This window comes from Podarcis erhardii, assembly GCF_964252035.2.
Source record: "Podarcis erhardii genome assembly, chromosome: 15".
Taxonomy (NCBI): Eukaryota; Metazoa; Chordata; class Lepidosauria; order Squamata; family Lacertidae; genus Podarcis; species Podarcis erhardii.
The window spans coordinates 19,597,933-19,622,620 of record NC_138505.1 but is presented as its reverse complement, the minus strand read 5'-3'; the positions used below and the strand labels follow the sequence as shown (position 1 = coordinate 19,622,620).

The following is a 24,688-nucleotide window of genomic DNA, read 5'->3' as shown; positions in this document are numbered from 1 at the left end:
TCTATCTTCCTTTTAGATTTTGTTGCGATTTACGTGGAAATTAACCAGTTTGGTTTCAGATTTTTAAATTGTTTAATTTATTGTCTATGACTACTTTTGTCCTGAAGTAGTTATGTATTTTTCCCACGTTGTAAGCTGCCTTGAGCATGGTTTGAACTGTGGAAAAGCAGCATGCAAATAAAATTATGCATGTATGGTACAGGCCTGTCCACATATCATTCAGCTTCATTAGTTCTTCTGTCATGCTTCCTCACGTGTTCCCAAATTCTTGCTGCCTGGAGGGGCACTTTTACGCTATAGTGCTACAAAATGGGGACACAGAAAAACCCAGAATGCTTGCAGTGGGAAAAGTTACAGCTGGAAGTTGCAGAGTCTGCATTGATTGCAAAGCAAATATGACCGTCCCAGAACTTTTGCAGGTGCAGATAACACCAATGTTTACGTTCTTACGTCATTAGATAGCAAACCAGGAATAAACTGCCCTGGCCATCCAAAATCTGGGAACAGATATCCAGACCTCTCTTACTTAAGTTAAAAAATATACAAACGCATCGGATGCAAAATACACATTTTTATTCCATAAGCAAAAGATCACCTCCACAGTTAGGTTCTCCAGAAGAAAAATCTGTGTTTCTACAACTCTTTGGAATTGAGTTTGAGACCAGCTGTTGCCTCCAGGTAACAATTCTTTCTTAAGCGAGCAGCTTACCAACCCCCACAGCCCAAGTCAGCCTGTGGCACACACAAACACACAGGTACCTGGATGGGCTGGAAAATTGATTTTGGAAAGGGGCACAGTCTACTCAAACAGGCCCCACCAAAATGAGTGTGAGCCGATCTGTACTCCTAGATGACTCCCATTTGCTTCAGTTGTGCTTACTCAGGAACCCGTCCTGGAGGTCTGCAGCTACCATGAACTGACAACATCATTGGGGGTTTTTAACCCATCTGCAAAATGGGCTTATGCAGCAATAGGGCACAATATTTATTTCATATTAACTACATTCAGTGTTTTATTGGGTAAGGCCTCCACTGGCATAACCCAGATTCATGACATCCCCAGATTTTGTCTGAAAGACATAAATAAGATTCCTATCTAGTGTTTTTAGACCAGGGCATCTAATGCTTTAGGATCTTAGGATTCTACAAAGGAGATCTGAGAAGCCTACAGACTTCATTCTTTCTTCATAGGACTTGCTTTATTGTACCACTCCGCAGCTCACAGCAGCCTGGTACCTTTTCAGGTTTACATTGCCCCTAAACTTGAAATTCATTTACTGCTGACAACACGACACAGGAGGCAGCCTTATGCAGAATCATGCCTAAACAGACCAGCAGTGGCTCTCCAGGATTTAGTCTCTCTTAGCTACATGGAGATGCCATTTGCGATTGAGCCGGGGACCTGCTGCATGCTCTTCCACTGAGCTACAGCTCTTTCTCTAAAAGACACAGGAAAACAGTCACTTGTCCATCCAGCTCAGTATTGCCTACACTGACTGGCAGCTCTCCAGACAGGGAGTCTTATTCCAGTCCCAACTGGAGATGCCAGGGACTGAACCAGGGACCTCCTGCATGCAAGGCAGATCCTCTAGTCCCTGAGCTACAAGCCCTTCCCAAAAGAGAATCCCAGAACAGAAGGGGTTAAGAGGGGTACATTCAGCTTGCTTAAGGCCACAGAGGAAGCATGTTGTGCCAGCTGCCTCCACTTTGCTGTAAATATGCAAGCCAATGAATCACAGAATTGTAGAGCTCAAAGGGACCTCAAGGCTCATCTCTTCCAACCCCCTGCAATGCAAGAATCCTGCCCATAGTCATGGACAAAGATCAGAAGAACCCAATTCATTTTCATGCCAAGCTGGGCAAACAGAACTGGGTTCAAGACAACCCCCTCCCTCCAGCCCTTTGAGCTGCCCTGGAGGATCTCTTGCCCAGCGAAGCTCCTTCCTAACACAGCCTGGATCTTTCCCTCTTGCTCCTAAGGAAGGAAACTGCCCTGCTCCTGCCCCCCTGCCTGCACATTTCCTGTATCGCTGCCATGAAGTTTCAAGCTCAGTCTTTTTTTCTTTAAAGGACGACAGAGGGAGGAAGAAAGAGCAGGCGGGAGAATTATGAAAAATGTGGAAGGGCATGATCAAGACGGGATGAAGAAGGCCTCTGAGAATGATCTGGCTGCCGAGTGAACTCCCTCCTTCTCCCCGGTCAGGATCAGAGCAGAGTTACGTTGCGGTGAAGCTTTGGTTCCTAGCACACACAGAAAGGCAACGATGAAGAGAGCTCCCTCTACATTTTGGACCTGGTTTCTCTGTTGGTGTCCTCCAGGGAACTTTCACTAGGCACGTCTGCCTGGGGGCCTGAAACAAAACACAAGGGAGTGAAACTTGCACCAGCACATCACCTTCAGCTCTTGCCCCAAGTTTCTTGTTTTAATGGCTAGGTTCTTTTCATAGGATCAGTTTACTGCATGCTGGCTTTTTTTTTTTTAATAAGTACAGTGGTACCTCGGGTTACATGTGCTTCAGGTTACATACGCTTCAGGTTACAAACTCTGATAACCCAGAAATAGTGCTTCAGGTTAAGAACTTTGCTTCAGGATAAGAACAGAAATCATGCTCCGACGGCACGGCAGCAGCAGGAGGCCCCATTAGCTAAAGTGGTGCTTCAGGTTAAGAACAGTTTTAGGTTAAGAATGGACCTCCGGAACGAATTAAGTACTTAACCCCAAGGTACCACTGTAAATTTAATTTAGATACCATAAAGTAAACCAAAACACCATGAAAGAAATAATCACCCCATTACAACAAGTTGAAAGCAGCACAAACATTATTGTTAGACTTACTGTACTACAAAACATTACCAAAAAATGCCCATTTCCCCCCAAAAAAACTATTAGGTTATATCAGTGGTTTTCAACCAGTGTGCCGTGGCACCCTGGGGTGCCTTGAATGATGGTCATGGGTGCCATGGGCAACACTGGTCTCTGTCCCTCTTTCCTTCCCTCCCTCCTCTGATGCCCTCTCGTGTCTCTGCTTCCCAAAGGCTTGCACAGCTGTTTGTTGCAGCAGCCCTGGCTACAAGCTCCATAGGTGAATGGTGCTTCTGGGGCTGGTTGGGGGTGCTGGGTGCTAGGATCTGAGGCAGCCTCAGAATAAGCAAGCAAGTGGGTGAGGGAGCCCAGCCAGCCAGTCCACCAGCCCTTGTTGGGAATGGACAGACAAGTAGGAGGCCAGGCAGACACTGTTCTGGACTTCCTTGTGCTTGCTGTGTGCAGGGCCTGCCTGGGAGCTGAGTACCCGATTCTGAAGGAGAGCCTTTCCACCATGCTGGCTGGCAGCACCCACTGTTGCCACTGCTGCCTTCCAAGGTAAGCTGCTGGCCTCATGTTCACCTTTGATCTGTCTCCATTGGACCATTAAGGCTGGGGGCATCCTCTTCCCAGACCCCTGTGGGGCAGTGTGAGGAGGCACCTCTCTTTGGGGCAGGGGAAGGAAGCTCAGAGACCAGGGGTGGCAGCAAGAGCTGCCCGGAGGACTCCCAAGGAGAGGGGAGAGGAGAGGAGGCTGAGGGAACGTTCCACAAGGGAGGGTGTTCGGAAAAGGGTGAGAGGCTGCCAGCTCTGCAGGCAAGGGGTGACATAACTGGGCTCCTGAGCCCTACAGGGGTGCCACAGAAAGAATGCAGTTTGTCAAGGGAGCCGTGGGCTCAAAAAGGTTGAAAATCTCTGGGTTATATGTATTCTTTTATAATTAAGTTAACTTTTTAATTATTATTTTAAAATTATTAATTTTATTAGTATTCTCCACACAACAACAACAACAAAAAACAACAATACACAAAACACAAAAACAAGCATACAAAAAAACCAAATCCAAATCTTACAAATTAATAATATAAACACTAAAAAGAAAAAGAAACATTGACTTCCACCAATCCCACAGCACCTCCTTTACCTCTCATTGTGTCTTCCAGTTTTCCTTATCATCTCTATCTCTATCCTTAACTTAATCTATGTTACTATAGACCTTTCCCCCCACCCAAACCATTTACGTACAGTAGGAGATAAACTTTTCTCCCTCCAATTTTTAGCTATCATGCTCTTTGCAACCGCAATAAGGTTGATTGCTATTTCTCGATCCTTTTCCAGAGTCACGCCATTGCTGTAAGTTTTACTGCATGTTTTAATTATGATCCGGAATACTACTAGAGGCAGCGATGGCAAAAACAGCACATAGCAGCCCACTAAAGGCATGACTCAGGCTGTGAAGGTTCACAGTTACCTCAGCAGGTCTACCACCCTTGTAACTGTGAACCATGGATCTGAAGAGATTGTTAATAAACAGAGGCTTTTGGTTACAGATTTCTGAGAGCTTCAAGGAACTGCACTGGAATTCTCAACCCATCATGCACTGGGGTGACCATACCTCCCTTGTAATGCTATTCTGGGGGTGGTAAACTATTCCTAAATATATAGGAAGACTTTCTCTCATACCCTCCAACATTTCTCTGGTGAAAATAGGGACGTCCCATCCCATAATGATAAATTTACTATTTATACCCCACACATTTTTCTGGGTTGCCCCAGTCACTCTGGGCAGCTTCCAACGTATATATAAATATATATATATATATATAATTAAACATTAAAAAAAGCTTCACTATACAGGATTGCCTTCAGATGGCTCGGGGATAGGATAACTGTGCACCCTCCAACATTTCTCCAGTGAAAATAGGGACGTCCTGAGGAAAAGTGGGACATTCTGGGATCAAATCAGAAACCGGGATGGCTTCTCTAAATCAGGGATGTCTCTGGAAAATAGGGACACTTGGAGAGTCTGTTCCCTCTAGCAAGTTTTTATGTTCTCCCCTCTGGGACCCTAATGATCATTTTGCTACAGGATTCCAACAAGCTTGACACAGAGCAAGTGGCAAAATTTTTGATTATAGACCTCTTATGATTGTTGTGTCTGTGTGTGTGTTGAATTGGTTTCTCAGCAGAGGCAGGTGTCAATTGGGCCTTTTAATTAGGAACACATGATTCGGCTGGCTGGTTGCCAGATCCCCCTCCCAGTTACTATAAATATCCTGTTAGTTTAACCTGCCTGGCTGAACACCACCTCTGGGACTTCTTTTGCATTTTACCTGTTTGGTATTTTAATCCCGAAGAAGGTAAATAAAAGCCTGGTAACGGTTTGTGTGCCATCTCTTTTAACCGGTTGATGAATTTGGACAATATATACACTCTGTGTGTGTGTGTGTGTGTGTGTGTGTGTACATACATACGTATGTACGTACACACATATACACATACACACATACACATGCATGTGCTGCTTTGTATAGGAAGACAGGCTCTGGCAGATTGAGCATGAGAGACCAATAGTGGGTCCAATGGTCCAGAAGGTGGTTTCTGCACGTGCAACAGAGGGAAGCGAGGGGCAGATGGGGCTCGTCAACTTGGGAAGCGAGCCCATCTAGGAGAAGGAAGACACTGATTCTAAACCTCCGCTGCCTTGTGGGACAACTTTGGGAGGAGAAAAGGCTAAAGAGTAAACCCTGCACAAATCTGGAGCAGAGTCCCGAAGACGGTTGGATGGCCTCTTGTACGCCTCCTTCTGGCAACTCCTGCAACCCAGCTGGTGCCAAACACATTGCTCTGCTTTCCTTTGGATTACATCAGCGAGACCAAGACCTTCTTGCGCCCCGGGGTGGTCACTTTGGTGCTGCTAACACAGCGGCTTGACTTCACCCCCCAAGGGCCACCCCTTTGACTCTCAAGGCAGACAGATGCCCAGAGACACGACAGCATCTGAAGGCAGCCCTGTTTAGGAAAGTTTTTAATATTTAATGCTGTATTGTTTTTAACACTTGGTTGGAAGCCGCCCAGAGTGGCTGGGGAAACTCAGCCAGATGGGCGGGGTATAAATAAATTATTATTATTATTATTATTATTATTATTATTATTATTATTTGCTTATTGTCTAGAATTCTAATTCTGTGGCTTTTAGCTGCATTACTGTGCATTTTTATTAATGTTATCTACCGGGTATAATTGTCAATCGCTATAATATTCTGTAATGGTCTGCTAATAAAGAAATTAAGCAAAGCTTACTTTGGTGAGGCGTGGCAGACCCTCCATTAGCCAGAGCAGCCCCCTGATCTGAAGTGGGCTCCCCGGCTACTTCCGACAGCGGATCCTCTTCCTCCGAATCCATCAGCACAAGGATATCACTTGCATCTCGATTCCTACGGCAATCAGAAGGATGGAAAGTTAAGAGAACAGTCAGCGGGACCTTTCCCTGCCTCCTCCTCCTCTTCAACAGGCAAGGAATTTTACGCCATCTGCCCTCTCAACTGCATCTGCGAACAGCTCCCAGGGTTTATCTCTCGCAGCAGAAGGAAATGGACTGGGGTTGGTGGCAGACTTTGGGGTTTCAGATTTCAATGGTGCCCTGTGTGATGCCAAAATTCGGCACCCCCTGCCTCTCACCCCTGCCTCTGTGTTATATTTGTGGTGGCCCCTATGCCACCCTGAGGCTCTGCACCCAGTGCGACCAAACCAGTTGCACTCCCCTAAATCCGCTTCTGCTGGGGTTTTTATGCAGCTATATTGCAACTTGGGGGTGGGGATCTTGGTAGAGGTTTTTTCCCCATCAGCACAGATGCCTCTGTTGAATAATGCATTTCACCAGGTAGACCGGACCACTAAAAAAAGTCCATGTGTTAGCAGAAGCCATTGCAAGGACTCTGGCTAGCACAATGGAGATTTCTCCCCTTCCCCAAGTCTCCTCTGAATCTGTTCTGAGAGAGGGTTGGGAGAACCCCCCACACGATTCAATGGGTAGGCCTGGCCACCAAAAAACACCTCAGGCATGTCAGCTGCCCATTTGTCCATCCAGCTCCACATTTGTGACTCCAACTAGCAGCAGCTCAAGCAGTGAAAGGTCCTTGCCACAGCCTGCTACCTAACTCTTTTAACTCAGCACTGGTGAACCTCAGACCTTGGGGCTGAATGCAGCCCCCCAGGCCTCTCAATGTGGCCCTCGAGATTTTCCCCAGCCACACCCCTCCCTGCCCTGGCTCACAACTTCAAGGGCTTCTGTTCTGCCTGGCTGGAACGTGGGCTTAATCTCCCATAATGCCTCTTGCTTGCTGGATGGAGGATAGAGAGGTGGGTTTGGATGCAGGTACAGTGGTACCTCAGGTTAAGTACTTAATTCGTTCCGGAGGTCTGTGCTTAACCTGAAACTGTTCTTAACTTGAGGTACCACTTTAGCTAATGGGGCCTCCCGCTGCTGCCGCACCACCGGAGCACGATTTCTGTTCTCATCCTGAAGCAAAGTTCTTAACCTGAAGCACTATTTCTGGGTTAGCAGAGTCTGTAACCTGAAGCATATGTAACCTGAAGCGTATGTAACCCGAGGTACCACTGTACCTCAGAAGTCGAACAGAATCCATTCTGGAAGTCCATTCAACTTCCAAAACATTCGGAAACCAAAGCGCGGCTTCTGATTGGCTGCAGGAAGCTCCTGTAGCCAATCGGAAGCCCCGTCGGACATTTGGGTTCCAAAGAACGTTCGCAAACTGGAACACTCACTTCAGGGTTTGCAGCGTTCAGGAGCCAAAACGTCCGAGTACCAAGGCGTTCCAGATCCAAGATACAACTGTACTAGCTTACTATACTGTGGCAAAATGTATGTTTCCTGTTCCGTCCACTTTTGTCCCTTGCCCCTCCCAAAAGGGGTTTGTGGCCCCTGGAAAGTTGCCCAATGAGGTTCCCCATCCCTGGTGCAGACAGTGCAGGGCCGGATGTGCCAACCGTCTGGACAGCTTCACATACTCTGCCCAGTTTGCCTCTGACCGTGCCCACCACTGGTATGCAGCCCCTAGGTGGTTGCCAAGAAGGCAATGTGGCCCTCTGGCTGTGGAAAAATAGTTCCCCATCACTGTTCTAATTAAGAGAAGCCAGGGATTGAACTTGCATACAAAACAAGTGACGCTGGTTAGGACTTGCCCACTTAAGGAGACACTCACCTGAGCATGTTGGCTGGAAAAGAGAGAGAGAAAAGAAAGAAGAGGAGACAGTTTGAGATCAATGGGTAAACATGCACTTGCTCAGAATGTACAATATGCATCTGATGTGATGTCGAAGGGCATAGAGCTTGTGTTTCGCTACATTAAACTTGTGGTGTTTCTACAATTCTGGCCCAATCCGAGAAAACCCAAATCACATGAGATACGGTGGCTTTTGTTAAATCTTTTTCTTGTATATGCACATGTGTGCTGAAAGCCGCTGACTGGGTATCATATAAAATTAAATAGAGAGCCCAGATTTTGGTACTGGAATGAAGAGATTCATTGCACAGATTTCAATCCTGCCTTAAGTGGAGTTTCATAAACTGGGGTGCCATCACTGAAAAGGCCACATCTTTGACTGCTCTCCACTTCACCACTAAAAGGTGCCTGCATACTGTTCAAATACCCCTGTAGCAAGTTTTAGCCCAGGAGGGGGGGGCACCTGTGACCCTCCAGATGTTGTTGAGCTACAATTTCCATCAGCCCCTGCCAGGTCAGGGATGATGGGAGTTGCAATTTTCATAGTTTGGTTTTCTTTTTAATTTTTTTGTCACCTGGAAGGGTTATTAGAGCTATCTGCTTCTTACCTTTTGGGCACCAACGGGGTCCAGCGTATAAGAGGACTCCAGAGAGGACTAGAACACCCAGCAGCAAAAAGACCACAATTGCACCCACTATGCCTGCGATGTTCACTGGCTCTGTGGCAGGAGGAATGGTTTTGGGGATGGGAAGAAAAGCAGTGAAATAGCAGTTCTGGCCTATTTAACATCTTCATTTAAAATAAATAACTCAGTCAATTAAATGTCTCAGGGATGCTTGCACAGCAACCCAACGGCAAATACCACAAGAGTGTAAGAATTTTTTTTAAAAATTAGAAAACTCTGGAGAAATAAACAGGTAGTAATTATTATTGATAACATTATTAATACCAATATAATCAATCAATCCTTGTCAATAATAATAATAATTGAAAGGAGCAGCACAAAGCAGCTTCCAAAATGCTGCTCCTTTCAACCTCTGATTTCAACCTCATGGGCCAATGAGGCAGAGTTTATTTACCCAAATGGGGCAGAGTTTATTCTCTCCTGGGGCAACCAAGCCAGATGGACAGGGTATAAGTAATAAAATTATTATTATTTATTATTATTGTCTCCCTTTATCTTATCCCTTTCCAACACTCAGTAGTACCACGTTGCCTTTCCCTCATATTACTTCTCAGGTTCTAGACTCTTTTAAGAAACAAAAACTGCCAAGAAGACTTCTTAAGAAGTGACCTGCTGGATTAGGCCCAAGGCCCACCTAGTGCACCACCCTGTTCTCACAATGGCCAACCCACAAACAGGACCTGAGAGAAATAACATTCTTCCCCACGTGTGACTCCCAGCAGCTGGTATCCAGGGGCAAACTGCCTGCTTCCGACCATGGAGGCAGAACATGGCCATTGGCAGCCTTCTCCATCGTGAATGTGCCTAATAATCTTTTGAAAACCATCCAAGTTGGAGGCCATCATTCTACACTGTGGGAGCAAATACCCTGTTTAACTATGTGCTGTGTTTCTTTCGTCTGCCCTCGATGTTGAGCTTCCCTGGACAGCCCACAGTTCTAGCATTATGGGTGGTTGTGGAGGCCCTGCCTTGTTTTCAGTTCAGGGTTTCTCCAGCTGCTTTTGGACTACAGCTCCCATCATTCCTGGCCACTGGTCTTGCTAGCTAGGGATGATGGGAGTTGTAGTCCAAAAAACACCTGGAGATCCAGGTTTGGGAAACACTGTTTTAGTTGATTGTTCTTAAGACACTCTGTGCTCCTTCTGGGCCAAAGCGCAGGGTACAAATGCTCTAAAAGAAAGAATGAATAAATAAATAAAGCATTTCCCACCCACCCTGTTACTGGCACAACCTTCACCCCACCTCGTTCCTTAGCATACCAGCGGCCTGCCATTTTAAAGGTTATCTGCTTACCAATCACGGTGAGGTAAACATACGCCTCCTTCAGCCCCAGGGGGTTCTCAACCTTGCAAATGTACAAACCGCTGTCCGCGCCGTGAGAACAGTTCTGGATGACCAGAGTGGAGACGTTGCCCTTTTGGCTGACCAGAAACCTCCCACCGGAACGGATCTCCGTCTGGGTCCGGGAGACGTTGCGCAGCCAGGAAATATTGGCAGGGGGGTTTCCGGCGCTGGCCTGACACGTCATCCTGGTGGCTCCCCCTACGAAGCAGCTCCTCATGGGGTCGGACACAAGCGAAGGGGCCTCTAAACCAGAGGAAACACAAGGCAGGAGGGGAAAGAGTGATGAAACAGGCGTATCAGAAAGCAAGGAAGGCAAACACAGGAGGCAGTGATGGTCAACTTGGGATGGCTTTAAAATAGGGTTTTATCAGTCTGTTGACTCACCCAGCTTCACGGTGCAGGCCTGGCTGGTTTGCTGCAATAGGTGGATCCCGCGGCACACAAACTCCTTCCCAGAGAGCAGAGGCGAGCCATTCAAAGTGGCCACATTGGTGTCCGCAATGCCCGTCACGTTACTGTCCCGGCTCAGGTTCCCCAGATTGGTCCACTGAAGCGTGGGGTGTGGGTAACCCCCGGTCCAGCTGCAAAGGAGCTGCACCCCTCCAGAGCCTTCCGCGGAGGTTTGAGCCCAACATCGAGGCAGCGATGGCGGAGGATCTGAGGAAGGCATAGAAATTCACAATAACAGGTGGAAGTGTTATGCAATCTTTAAAACCTTACAGGCCGCAGCTCAGCGGTAGAGCATCGGCTTTGCAGGGCAGCTTTAATCCCTGGTGGCATCTCCCAGTAGGGCTGGGGGGGAAGACTCCCTGCCTGAAACCCTGGAGAGCTGCTGCCAGTCAGTGTAGGCAATACAGTGGTACCTTGGGTTACATACGCTTCAGGTTACATATGCTTCAGGTTACAGACTCCGCTAACCCAGAAATAGTACCTCGGGTTAAGAACTTTGCTTCAGGATGAGAACAGAAATCGGGCTCCGGCAGCACGGCAGCAGCTGGAGTCCTCATTAGCTAAAGTGGTGCTTCAGGTTAAGAACAGTTTCAGGTTAAGTACGGACCTCTGGAACGAATTCAGTACTTAACCCGAGGTACCACTGTACTGAGCTGGATGGGCCATTGGAAGGCAGTTAAGCAGAACATCTGAATCTGTGTCAGATCCATAGCACACTGTGTGGATTGTTTAATATGCTTTTTTACAATTGGTATCCCCCCCTTTCCATTTTTTCCGCTCTGCTGTTTCTGCAACCTGCCTCAGAATTTTGACATGACATCAGAACTGAAGATATTCAGCTCTCTCCTTAACACTGCCTGTTAAAACTTGGGGTACGATTTCTTGTTTTGTTTTTGTAATAACCTCCAAAACAAAATAGCACATGCATGCACCCAGCTGAAATCCCAAGATATGCAGTGAAAATCCAGCATGAAAACACAGTCAGCTGTCCGAAGCATAGGATGTGATTTAACCTCGAGCCACCCAAAAGGTCTGGATGTCTGCAAAAGTTCAGGATTGTTTTTCTTAATTCTTGCAACCCATTAAAAAAATGCTATTAACCCAGAATGACTTTCAGAGGCTTTGGACAGGTCATTTGAGAAATAAGGCAGACGGCAGAATGGAAGAGCTGAACTGAGCTGCCTCCTCCCTGGGCCCCAGAACCTGTTTTTCAACACAAAAGCTCCACAGGCAAAACAAATAAGATTCCTGTGTGCATTATTGTAATAAGGGATGGGCAGGGCGAGCTCTCTAGGTGAAGCTGGGTAAAGGGCAGAGCCAAGGAGACCAAACATTCACCTTCTCTTCTGCAAATTATATCTATACAGTCATACCTTGGTTCTCAAACAGAGTCCGTCCGACTCCCGGAACTGTTCAAAAACCAAGATGCAGATTAATTTGAATTAATTTTATAATGAAATGATTTTAGAATGTTGTGTTATTTTATTGTTGTTAGCCGCCCTGAGCCCGGCTTCATCTGGGGAGGGTGGGATATAAATAATAAAAAATTATTATTATTATTATTATTATTATTATCCTGCAGCCAATCGGAAGCCGTGGAAGCCGCGCCAGATGTTTGGCTTCCAGAAATCGTTCAAAAACCAGAACACTCACTTCCAGTTTTCAATCGTCCGGGAGCCAAAATGTACAAGTTCCAAGGCGTTCGGCAACCAAGGTACAGCTATATATAAGCCTGAGAGGGTATTTAATTTGGGGGCCATTGTGCATGTACAAAACAATCTAGTGTTCACATACAAAGGTCCCTCCCCATTTCATTCTCCGTTCTCCCAAGCCTAATATTCATCAGTGTGTCCCTTGAAGCAGAGGTTAGGAACCTACAGCCCACAGGCTTGATTAGGCCCGCTAGGCCTTCCCATTTGGCCCAGCAGGATGTTTGGGCCAAGCCATGTCCAACTGCCCTACAGGTTATATATGTTTTTGGAGCAAGGCAGGCCATGGAGGGCTGGGATGTTCAGGCTTGAAGCAGGCATGAGCAATCCGCACCCCACCAATTTCACGTGGCCCTCAGCAAGCGAACAGTTCAGACTGTTGTAATTGAAGCAAGACCACCTCCATCTTTGTTGTAGGTGAAGCAAGAATAACGCCATCTTGTTGCAGGCTGGCACCGTCATCATGTACAGTGGTACCTTGGGTTACAGACGCTTCAGGTTACAGACTCCGCTAACCCAGTAATAGCTCCTCGGGTTAAGAACTTTGCTTCAGAATGAGAACAGAAATCACGCAGCAGCGGCACAGCAGCAGCGGGAGGCCCCATTAGCTAAAGTGGTACCTCAAGTTAAGAACAGTTTCAGGTTAAGAACAGACCTCCAGAATGAATTAAGTTCTTAACCCGAGGTACCACTGTATTCTCCTTGTATTCATGCTGAAATCATGTGAGCTTGAGGGACAGAGAAAGTGCAAGCCACAAGGGGTGTGTGTAAAGGAAAATTTTAAGGCCATGACCTTTAAAACAGGGGTATAAACAGGAAAAATGCCTAGCTAACTGAAGTGTGGAAACATCAGCCTTTGCAGTTAAGACTCTTATCACTGGGTGTCTGGCAGGTCTAATCTATACGACTATCAAAACTGTGTGTAAACAGAGATCTGGGTTCTGTCTCCGGTCGCTTCCCTGATCGCTTGCAGTAACCTTTCGTGCAAGAAATAAAATTTTGCTTTTAGAGAATCCTCAGGCGTCACTCAACATTGTTGGTGACTAAGGCACTCGGTTGCAACAGACTTTAGGTGGGGGTTTTCCCCCATCAAGACCTCCAGCAAGAGCAATCTGTCCCTTTCCTGGCACTGGGTGGGGAGCAAAGATGAGAGAGAAAAGTGGGTGTTGGGAAGAGAGAGAATGAGAGAGGAGGGGTGTCAAGGAGAGAGAGAGAGAGAGAAGGCGAGAAAAGGGGGTGTTGGGGAGAGAGATGGAAAGAGAGATAAGCAGAAGCCCACCCTCTTTTCACTCTGCTTTCATCCACCCTATGCTTTCGTTTCATAACAGACTTCCCTCAAGGGCTGCATTCCCTCAGGAGCCTTAAAATACCCTTTCAAGGCCTAAGTAATTTAGGATCAGGATATATGAGGAAACGCCATCTTTGACACTGAACTTGACAGCCCATGGAGATCATCACTGGGGGGCCCACGGCAGCCTCCCTGCCTTCAGAGGTTAGGTGGGTGGTGTTGTGGTTAAACTGAAGGCCTGGGGGTGCAAAGGAAGCTGCCCTCAGCTTACTTGGCGAGCTCAGTGGTCCAGTATCTGCTTTCCTTCCTGGCATAGAGGAAGCTGTCTTATGCCGAGACCGTTGCTTCATCTAAGCTCAGTACCATCAACACCAGCAGCAGCTTTCCAGGCAGGGCCTCTCTCTCTCTCTCTCTCTCTCTCTCTTTTAATTTATTTAATCAATTTTTCAATACAAACATCAACCGCATAAAACACATACAGTGGTACCTTAAGAACTTAATTCGTTCTGGAGATCCGTTCTTAACCTGAAACTGTTCTTAACCCGAGGCACCACTTTAGCTAATGGGACCTTCCGCTGCCACTGTGCCGCCGGCGTGCGATTTCTGTTCTCATCCTGAAGCAAAGTTCTTAACCCGAGGTACTATTTCTGGGTTAGCAGAGTCTGTAACCTGAAGCGTCTTTAGCCCGAGGTACCACTGTACAACAAAAACCATAACAACAGTAATAACACAATTTGACAATTCAGATTTGGATACACTGATATACCTATGACTACACCTTTTAAAACAATATTTTCCCACCTCTCTCTCCTCCCTCTACTTCCTACTACTATCCGCCTTATCGCTTAAATATTCGTTCCAGATTTCTTCATATTTATCCATTCTTATTTTGCGTCAACATGCAATTTGTTCGTATGTAGCTAATCAGGCAGGACCTCTCTCCCAGCCCTGCCTGGAGAGGAACACAAGACCTTCTGCATGCAAAGCAGATGTCCTGCCATTGAATCACTTCTCCTGTCCTAGGAGACTTCCCTATTGTCCGTACAGACCGGCAGCAGCTCTCCAGGGTTCCAAGAAAGGGCAATTCCCAGCTAGGGCTGGGTGATATATCAATATAGCCTCCAAAACTGGTTTAAATTCCATATCAAAATATCGGTTTCATAGTTTTTGACCTGGCAATGTATCGCAAACGGGGGGTTGTTGAGCAGGAATTCAAGGGAAACTGAGTTCCCTAACCTTTTAAAAATCAAATAATTATTTTTTGTCGGGGGGGGGGGGTGAGGTGGGAGCTGGAATGGATATACACCCAATGCCTGAACCAGAAATCCACCCTATATCTGTAATCAATAAAGGTGTAGCCATTTCTAACCCAGATCATTTTCTGCTTCAATTTATTCATCACATATTACATTTAGCCACTGCTGGGGAGGCAGGGAGTACTGTGACTGGGCCTGCAACAAACAAGCTTACTTTGTTGTAAGTTTCCCCACCTTTTTTCCAGAAAAAAAGCATTGATCACAAATCATGGTGTGGGTGGGTGTGCGCTGTGCAAAAAATCACAATGTGGGGAAAACCATCAAGCCAGCCCATGCCTCTACATAGCTCCATCTTTATTTCAGACATTGTGATGTATCAGAATATCACAACGTTTTAGCTGGTGATATACAGGGGATGCGGGTGGTGCTGTGGGTTAAACCACAGAGCCTAGGACTTGCTGATCAGAAGGTTGGCGGTTCGAATCCCTGTGACGGGGTGAGCTCCCGTTGCTCAGTCCCTGCTCCTGCCCACCTAGCAGTTGATATATTGATATCTCACAATGTTTAGCTGGGCCATCATGTTCTATGGGATGCAGGCCACTGTACTGAGTGCTTTTAAGGCCAAACTCTGCAGTGACCCTATGCAAACGTTTCCTATTAGTATACGTACAGTAGATCAGGAGTTCACAGGTGACGGTCTGCTGCCGGTGGCTGAGCAGGTTAGTTGCCGAGCACGAGTAATTTCCTTGCAAGGTGGGTGACAAGTTGTAGAGGGTAAAGTAGCTCAGGGAGCTGTTGACTTCCGTGAAGGGCTCCTGCCCGGAGCCAGACTGGGAGAAATCCCATTTGGTCGCAGAGGTTGGGCGGGAGTCGCTGGTGCAGGAGAAGTTGAGGGTCCCGTGTCTCTGGGCGTAGAGGGTGCCGTTTGGTAGCGCCGTGGCAGGACCAATGTTGACATTCACCTTGGTGGGGCCACCTGGAAAGCAGGTGAAAGAGACAGGTACTTAAAAAAAAGTAAAAGGATATACAGTGGTACATCAGAAGTCGAATGGAATCCATTCTGGAAGTCTGTTTGACTTCCAAAATGTTCAGAAACCAAGGCGCAGCTCCTGCAGCCAATCAGAAGCTGCGCCGGACATTCGGGTTCCAAAGAACGTTTGCAAACCGGAACACTCATTTCCAGGCTTGCGGCGTTCGGGAGCCAAAACATGTGACTCACAAGGCGTTTGGGATCCACTATACTTTTAAAAGCTGTTTAACTATCTCATATTGCTTCCAACAAATCACCAAATTGTTGGAGAGGTTGTGGGAACAAAGGGGGCAGCTTCCTATTTCTGGTGGCAATGCAAGGTACTTTATTCTGGAATGAATTTTATCAAGGGATACCTACAGCTGCCAATAAGTATCCTATCAAGGGATTATCTCTCAAGTCCATATTACCCTCTGCAAATAAATTTTGTAAAACTCAGCCAGATCTTCCAGGACTTTTCTGAGAAACCTTGGATGTTTGACCTTGGCTGTAAAGGGCACTGTCCGTGGTCCTGAACCCAGACCTTGCTCTCCCTCCACTGGGCTACAAATGCAAACAACTGATTTAATCATAGAATTGGAAGGGACCCTGAGTGTCATCTTGTCCAACCCCCTGCAATGCGGGAATATTTTGCCCAATGCGGGACTCGAACCCACAACTCAGGCAGTGGAGGTAGAGCATAGCCACTGTGGCTAGCAGCCATTGATAGCCTTCCCATCCACGATTTAATCCTTTAAAGCTTAGTATTGGCTGCACCGCCTGGGAGCAGCTGTCCAGGGTTTCAGTCAGAAGTCTTTCCCCAGGGCCCTGCCTGCAGATGCCAGTGACCAAGCAGATACTCTTGCACTCTGCTTTCCCTAGAAATAAAGCAGGATTCTAGTCCTCATGGCTCCAATTAGGATTAAACAGGAGCATAGGGGGCTGCCTTACAGAGCGTCAACTCACTGGTCCGTCAATCTCAGAACTGGCTGTGCTGGCATCCCAAGCAGCTGTTCTACCACTGATCTCCCCCAGTGAGTTTTGCTGCTGAGAGGTGGGGAGGAGGGGTTTGCCCCACATGCGGGCTAGAGACAAAGGAATATAGGAAGCAGCTGTCTCCCAACTCCTGCTCCTTTTAGCTGGAATTATGTGGGGTGGAGCTAGCCGACCAAACCGGAAGAGTCCGCGACCAGAAGGAGGAGGAGTATCAGGAAGGGTGGAATAAATTTAATGATTATCTAGTTAAATTTGTTAAGTTAAATTAACTGAAAATAGCTTGCAGATACTTAATTGGCTTAGGATTTTATTTATGTTAAGTGATGAATTAATATGCTTAATTCCATAAGGTGAAGATTTAAGGATGTTAATGTTTAAGTTAAATTTCATAAGAATTGGGATTTGGAAAACCGTTAAAAGGGCATGCAATGAAATTCAACCAAGGGGAAGCGAGGAAGTCACTTAACAAAGTTAATAAGTGTAATTTTCAATAAGGCTATGGTTTATGTTTGCTTGTCTTGTGTGTGTGTGTGTGTGTGTGTGTGTGTGTGTGTGTTTGTTTGTTTGTTTGTTTATAATATTGTGAAAACTAATAAAAAAATTGAAGGAAAAAAAAGGAAATATGTGGGGTGGGGAGAGGGTCAATACACACAAACACCCCACATGAAAAAGAGCCGCTCTGCCCTAAAAGGGGATGCCAGCTTCCATCTGCAAAGATTCCTAAAGGTTCAGCAATTTCCAGTTTTGCTGCAGTGGTTCATCAGGGCTTTGGAAACAAGGCAAGCAGCCCTCTCCCTGTCCCTCCCTGCATGGCAGATATCTGGACTTCGGTCCAGCCTGCACTGACACGCTTCCCCTTGCTGGCCCCCAGCCTCAAGGTCGCAGCCTTTTGGAGCTGTAACGTCCTGCAACGAAAAAGGTGCCACCCTCTGTTCAGCTTGCTCATGCTTCACAATGACCAACAAAGCACACCTCAAAAGCAAACAGGGTGCAGTGCAAGGAACGAAGCCAGGAAGTAAGGAGGCGGTGAACCAGTTAGTAAGAAAATACCAGAGCTCCCACGAGGGGGGTGGCAGCTAGGGGGACTTTGCTGAGGAAGGATGAGGAGGAGAGGTCATTGTGAAGTTGTAATGGGTATCTGTTCTGCAAGGGCTGGGTACCAGACCTTTCTGGAGCAATCTAGTCATCTCCTGGGCAAAAGAGGCTGCTGGCCATTGGAATCATAATAGTAATAGTAATAATAATTACTAAAATTGTTGTTGTTGTTGTTTGCATCCTGCACATCTGACTGGGTTGCCCCAGCCATTCTGGGTGGATACCAACGTGTATACAGTCATACCTCGTGTTGTGTTTGCTTCAGGTTGAACGTTTTCAGGTTGCATCCCGCGGCGACCCGGAAGTACTGGAAAGGGTTACTTCCAGGTTTCGCCGCTAGCACATGCGCAGAAGCAGTGAATTGCGGCACACACAGACGCGGGTTGCGAACGGGGCTCCAGAACGGATCCCGTTTGCAACCAGAGGTACCACTGTACAAACATAATCTGATAAAAACAAGTCATCTGACCTATCTTCCTATATTACTACAAAGACCATTTGGTCAACCAAGCAAGCTGCTTGAAGAATGCAAGAAGAGCCTGTGAGACCAGGCCAATGGTCCATCTAGCAACCTCTTCTCATGGTGCCCCCCCCCCGGATGCCCGTAGGAAACCCTCAAGCAGGACCCAAGCACAAGAGCCCTCTCCCCTCCTGAGGGGTGAGAAACCGTGTTGTCTAGCAGGTAATGGCTTTCCCCACCTGCCTTGTCCTACCCTTCAACCCCAGGAGCCTTCAAAAAGGAGCTGTTTCCAGAGGAAGATCCCTGAGGGAAGAGAAACTCGTGTTTGCCATCAGGGGGTGGTTGGTTTTATTTGGGCTGCCCCACCTCCAGCCCGAGGAGCATTCAGAAGGGAGTTGCTGCCACAGGCATCCTGTGTATTTTAATAAATGGAGTGAAAGTTTATGAGTCATGGGCGTGTGGCGAGTGTGTGTATGAACTTAACAGTGCTTAGTTCATTCTTTAGTTGCTAATTTATTAATGTTGTTAGTATCATTTTATAGATTATAAATGCTATATTGATTTGTTAATAATATACAGTGGTACCTCAAGTTACAAACGCCTCAGGTTACAAACGCTTCAGGTTACAATCTCTGCTAACCTGGAAGAGTTACCTTGAGTTGAGAACTTTGCCCCAGGATGAGAACGGAAATTGTGTGCCCTATTAGCGAAAGCACACCTTTAGTTAAGAACAGTTTCAGGTTAAGAATGGACCTCCGGAACAAATTAAGTTCGTAACTAGAGGTACCACTGTAATACAACTTTAATTGTGATGTTTAGATTGGTTTTTTTAGTCACTTTGTTTTGCTGATGATTTGTTAATTATTCTATTCGATTTATGCTGTCGTTGTGATGTCCTGTTATGTTCCATCTTGTTATTGTTATTTATTGTTTGTTAGCCACTTTCATTCATTTGAATGAAAAGAGGCCTAGAAATGTAATCAATCTATCAGCGCTGCTTGAAGAAATGTAGTCTCAGTAAGTCAACACAGCGGCCTCCTGATTTTGTTGTGCTACAACACCCCGATCTAACGCAACCAAGTTGGGAATTATGGGACTTGTAATCCAAAAATAAATGGAGAACACCATGCAATCTACCCCTGAGCTGGCTGAAGAGCAAGAAACGCCAAGCAAATTGGAAAACAGATTTAAAATTCACGACATGTTGTACGCTGAAAGAAAATTATATGAAAATGATGTACAGGTGGTATTTGACTCATACGGGTGGCGCTGTGGGTTAAACCACAGAGCCTAGGGGTTGCCAATTGGAAGGTCAGCAGTTCGAATCCTCACGATGGGGTGAGCTCCCATTGTTCGGTCCCAGCTCCTGCCCACCTAGCAGTTCGAAAGCACATCAAAGTGCAAGTAGATAAATAGGTACCACTCCAGCAGGAAGGTAAATGGCGTTTCTGTGCGCTGCTCTGGTTCACCAGAAGCTGCTTAGTCATGCTGGCCACATGACCCGGAAGCTGTCTGTGGACAAACGCCGGCTCCCTTGGCCTATAGAGGAAGATGAGCGCGCAACCCCAGAGTTGTCTGTGACTGGACCTAACAGTCAGGGGTACCTTTACCTTTAAGTTAGCAAAAACGTATAGAACAAGCACAAATATCTGCTTGAAATGTGAAGAAAAGAAAGTACCTTTTACCATATGTGGTGGTCGTGCGAGGTAATAAAAACTTTCTGGGAGATGATATATAATGAAATGAAAAAAAAAATGTTTAAAATAGCATTTGTTAAAAAACCTGAAGCTTTTTTATTAGGAATTATAGCTACTGAGATACCAAAGGATCAGAAAAGTATGTTTATGTATGTGACAACAGCCGCAATGTATGTTATTAGCCCAGAGACTGAAAGAAGAAACAGTCCCGACCAGGGAAGAATGGCAAACCAAGTTGATGGACTATGCCAAAACGGCAAAATTAACTGGAAAGCTCAGGAACCAAGAAGACAAGAACTTTAAAAAAGAATGGGAAAATTTATAATTTATTTAGGAGACCATTGTAAGCAGATGAAAACATTACCAGGGTTTTAATCTCACTTGTAAGGTAACAAAAACTATGGATAACTCAGATGGATTAAAAAACATGGATAACGGATTGATATGCAGTTGTAAATGTTGATATTCAGAGCAATCTCTTCAAATGGATTTGCAATTGATTTTGTTGTACATTTACTTTTTACTTTTTTTTAACTCAAATAAAAATTATTATAAAATAATAAAGAGAAAAAGCCAAGCAAAGAAGGAAGACAGCAACTTACTGGCAACAAGCAACTGAATCCTGTGTCTGTGGTCTGTCTCGTTCAGGACCTCTCTGCAGGTATAGTTGCCTTCGTCCTGCAGCCGCAAGCCTGAAATGTGGAAGGAGCTGTTCCTCACCAGGGAGAAGCGAGCGTCGGAAGGGAGGCTGCCGTCCGACGAGAAGAGGATGGGAATCTTTCCCGGGTCCCCATGAAACCATTCCACCTTGACCGCTCGCGGAGACACATTCCGGCACACGAGGGTGACGTTTCCTTCCACCTCCCCAATCACCACCTCCTCCGTCCCTGTGAGTGGCCAAAGGGGAAAGAAAAATCACTGCATTCCTTCATGCAAAGCAGTGGCATATTTATTTCCTACATTTGTATGCCACTGTTTCCTCTGAGGAGCTCAAGCAGCAGGAAAAGGTAGAAACCAGCTCTACCATCTTGCAAGACAGGGATAGCTGTAACACCAGAAGGGAGGGGAGACTATGGCCCTCCCCAGAGATTTGTAGGGCTCCAGCTCACATCATCCCTGACCATTGGCCATGCTGACTGAGGCTGAGGAGGGATGGAGTCCTGCGGTGTCTTTATACCTGTCAGTATACCTGAAGGAGAGTCTCCACCTCCATCGTTCAGCCCGGACACTGAGGTCCAGCTCCGAGGGCCTTCTGGTGGTTCCCTCACTGTGAGAAGTGAAGTTACAGGGAACCAGGCAGAGGGCCTTCTCGGTGGTAGCACCCGCCCTGTGGAACACCCTCCTGTCAGATGTCAAGGAAATAAACAACTATCTGACTTTGAGAAGACATCTGAAGGCAGCCCTGTTTAGGAAAGTTTTTAATGTTTGATGTTTTATTGTATTTTTAATATTTTGTTGGAAGTCACCCAGAGTGGTGGGGTATAAATAAATTATTATTATTATTATTATTATTATTATTATTATTATTATTGAATTATAACTTGAAGAACTTGTGCTTGAGCTGGCTTCATCCTCCTCCCTCCCCTTCCTTTTTTCCTTGTGCGCCATGTTTCTATTTTATTTTCTTGAAGATCCTGAGTTTGAGAACAAGGACCATCTTGGAACTGTTTTTTGTAAGTCACACGGGGAGTTGTTTCCTCTACTCTAAAGGATGGGGAGTAAATGCTCTAAATAAACAAACAAGCAAAGGTGTTGAGGGCAAACAACAAAGGAGACACAGATTGTAGACTTCTTGGCCAGTGTGAGGAACAGGATACAGGCCAAAATGGTTCCTGGGTCTTCTCCATCAAAACACTTCTTATGGGTGGAGAAGGTTTCCACTGAAACGTGACTTTGCATTCGCCCATTCCTTTCCTCAGCACAATCATCTCAGGGCACTCGTTTATCGTGCTGTTCGATTTCTGTCTGGCACCGTCTTTCAACACAGCAGACCCATTACTGTTCCTTGGACTGCTGCCCTACGACTGCCAAACCATCATTTCACATTTATAAAGCGTCCACCCTGCTGCCTACGTGGATTCAAAGGCTGCGACGGACCAGGCGGACGATGACTCATCTCCAAAGTAATGCTAAGCAGGTCCAAAACGCTGCAGCCAGATTGCTGGCTGGGGTTCCTTCGAGATCTCACATAACCCCTGTTTTAAAGCAGGTTGCCCGTTCATTCCCAGGCCCAATTCAAGGTGCACATGTTAGTGCCTAAAGCCCTACACGACTCAGGCCCCAAATACCTGAAAGACCACCCCCTTCCCTACAAACCTGCTCGGTGCTAAGATCAGCAGAGGGGGCCGCTTGGTAGTTCGACTGCCCTCAAAATCTTGGAGTGGGTTGGTGCCTAAATGAGGGCCTTCTCGGTGGCATCCCCCAAGTTGTGGAACTTCTTCCCCACAGAGATGCATCTGGAACCCTCATCATGCAGCTGTCAGAGGATGTTGGAGATGCAACCTTTTACCCCTGGCCTTTGACACTAGAGAAGTACATTTGGGGAACCCACCTTATTTCTGCGATTGTAAAGGTGCTTTTAAACTGTTGTTCATATTGTGTTTTAATGCGCAATAGAGCTTCACTCCCTATCCTACCCCGTGCACCCCCTAAATCTGATCTGGATTTCTCTCCAACCACTGCTGTTTATTAATACTGTATTAAAAAAAACAACAGCAGCAGCAGCCCCAAAGTTAAAAACAACAGACCAAAAACAATTCCAACAGATTCCAATTAACAGGAGCCAGTTATTGCCAGTGTTTTGACGGTCAATCAATGTGGGGTGCCGTGAGCAGAAATTTGGCCTTACTGCAGAGATCTGGGTCAGTTTGTTGGTTATAACTTTGGGTTTTAATTTTAATTTTTACCTACCGCATTTTCCTTTTTACTGTAAACTACCTTGATCATTATTTGGCAGAAATGAAGAATATAGATATTAAACTCTCTCCCCCTCTCTCTCTCTCACACACAGAGGCTACTGGAGATATGATAAAGTTTGTTCAGTTATTTATCTTCATTTTTGGCAGGCAGTGAGGTTAGGAAAAAACAGCACAATCCCAAGTCTACTCAGAGGCAGAAGTCCTGCTAAATCCAATGGCAAGTACTTTTAAGTACAGGACTGTATATGTTCTTACATACCGGTACTTGGTTGTTGCAATGAACTAAAGAAGGTGGAATCTAAGAGTGGGGAGCATGACTGAGATAGATGATGATGATACAAAAGCAATTACTTTGTTTATGGATAGTTCCTACAGTCCAGCGTTGAGCATTAGGTGAATTTGTACCACTGTTTGTTTGTTTTATTTACAAATCATTGTTTTTAACTGACTGCACGCCACCTGGGCAATCTAGATGACAAATCATCAGTATACACAACAATATCAAATTATGTATGGTATGATTGTATATCACACTTGGAACACTTCAGAAGGAAGCGGGGTTTATTATATAGTTATAAGTAACTATAAAGTCGTTCCAGGTCGTTGGCAGGGCCAGAACAGAGCTTGTGCCCTATTGCCAGAAAGACTGCCATAATAAATCTTGTAGTTTCTTTTTCCTCTTAGCTTCTGTTACAACTGCAAATTGGGGGGAGGGGGGAGATGAGGGAAGTTTTCTTTATTTTTAAAAAATAAAGGGCCACTGCCCTTAAATCTGCTACCAGCTGAAGTGGGGGGGGGGCGATGTCAATTGTTTTAATGCTGTATTTAACATTTTTGCAACCAGCGCCCTGGGATATTAGGCTACTAATAGGGGGGAACCTACTTATCCCCCTGACCCCACTAGTAACTTCGGAAGTAGGGAAGGTGTCTCGGGCTGTTTGTTTCAGGCAAACATTCTCCGGGCGCGCCCAACAAACGCGCAAAACAAGCCCCGCGGCGGGACACGGATCGCCCCGTCCCCACGTGCGCCCAAGCCTGGACCTCGCATACCGACCTGCAGCGATGCCTCGACCCAAGCAGAGGAGCAACGAAAAGGAGGAGAGGAGTCTGGCGGCCAAACCACACGCCATGGCAGCCTCGGCTGCAGCAGCCGAAGCGACCCGGCGGTGCCCCGGAGGCTGCGATGGGGAGGGACGGAGAAGGGAGGCGGGGGAGACCTTCGGCGGGTTCCCCGCCCCGTCGTGGGCGGATCCGGGCCTTGACCCCCTTTGCAAGAGGCTGCGATGCTCGGCTCCATTTCTCCGCCTAGCGTCGGCTCTGGAGAAGGACGAAGCTACTGGGGAACTCCGATGTGCGCTTCATCTGACGCTTTTATGTCGTGAACCCCCTTCGGCATGCAATTTATTAGATCCCAGCATCGTAGAGCTGGAAGGAACCTAAGGGTCATCTAGTCCAACCCCGTGCAATTTATTAGATGAAAAAATAAATCATAAATACACACACGCAGGGGGCGGGGGCAACTCGAATCAGTGCCGGATTAAACCCCGTGGAGGCCCCTAGGCAGTCGAAATCTGGGGCGGGGGGGGGGACTCGCAAATGATCTCCTAATACGTTTTTGGTTTTACCAACCAACAATTTTAATAAACCAATTTCAAGATCAATATTATTTTAATCGGTTGTCACAATTTTAATAAACCAATTTCAAGATCAAGTCAATATTATTTTAATCCG

At 46.3% G+C, this 24,688-nt stretch overlaps 1 protein-coding gene across 2 annotated transcripts; it reads right to left on the bottom strand.

The window, feature by feature from the left end:
- Positions 1–556: 556 nt before the first annotated feature.
- Positions 557–24,167, bottom strand: VSIG10 (V-set and immunoglobulin domain containing 10). 2 transcript variants are annotated; one of them, XM_081841942.1, is made up of 9 exons: positions 24,012–24,167; positions 20,642–20,926; positions 15,453–15,758; positions 10,464–10,736; positions 10,029–10,322; positions 8,658–8,768; positions 8,029–8,041; positions 6,107–6,240; positions 557–2,351 (listed from the first exon to the last, which is right to left on the bottom strand). In XM_081841942.1, the coding sequence occupies exons 1-9, from the start codon at positions 24,085–24,087 to the stop codon at positions 2,281–2,283; spliced, it is 1,563 nt and encodes a 520-aa protein (XP_081698068.1). In that variant the 5' UTR covers positions 24,088–24,167; the 3' UTR covers positions 557–2,280. The 2 variants fall into 2 exon arrangements, 1 of the variants encoding a protein (XP_081698068.1); XR_014151410.1 differs by lacking the exon at positions 8,029–8,041.
- Positions 24,168–24,688: the final 521 nt, after the last annotated feature.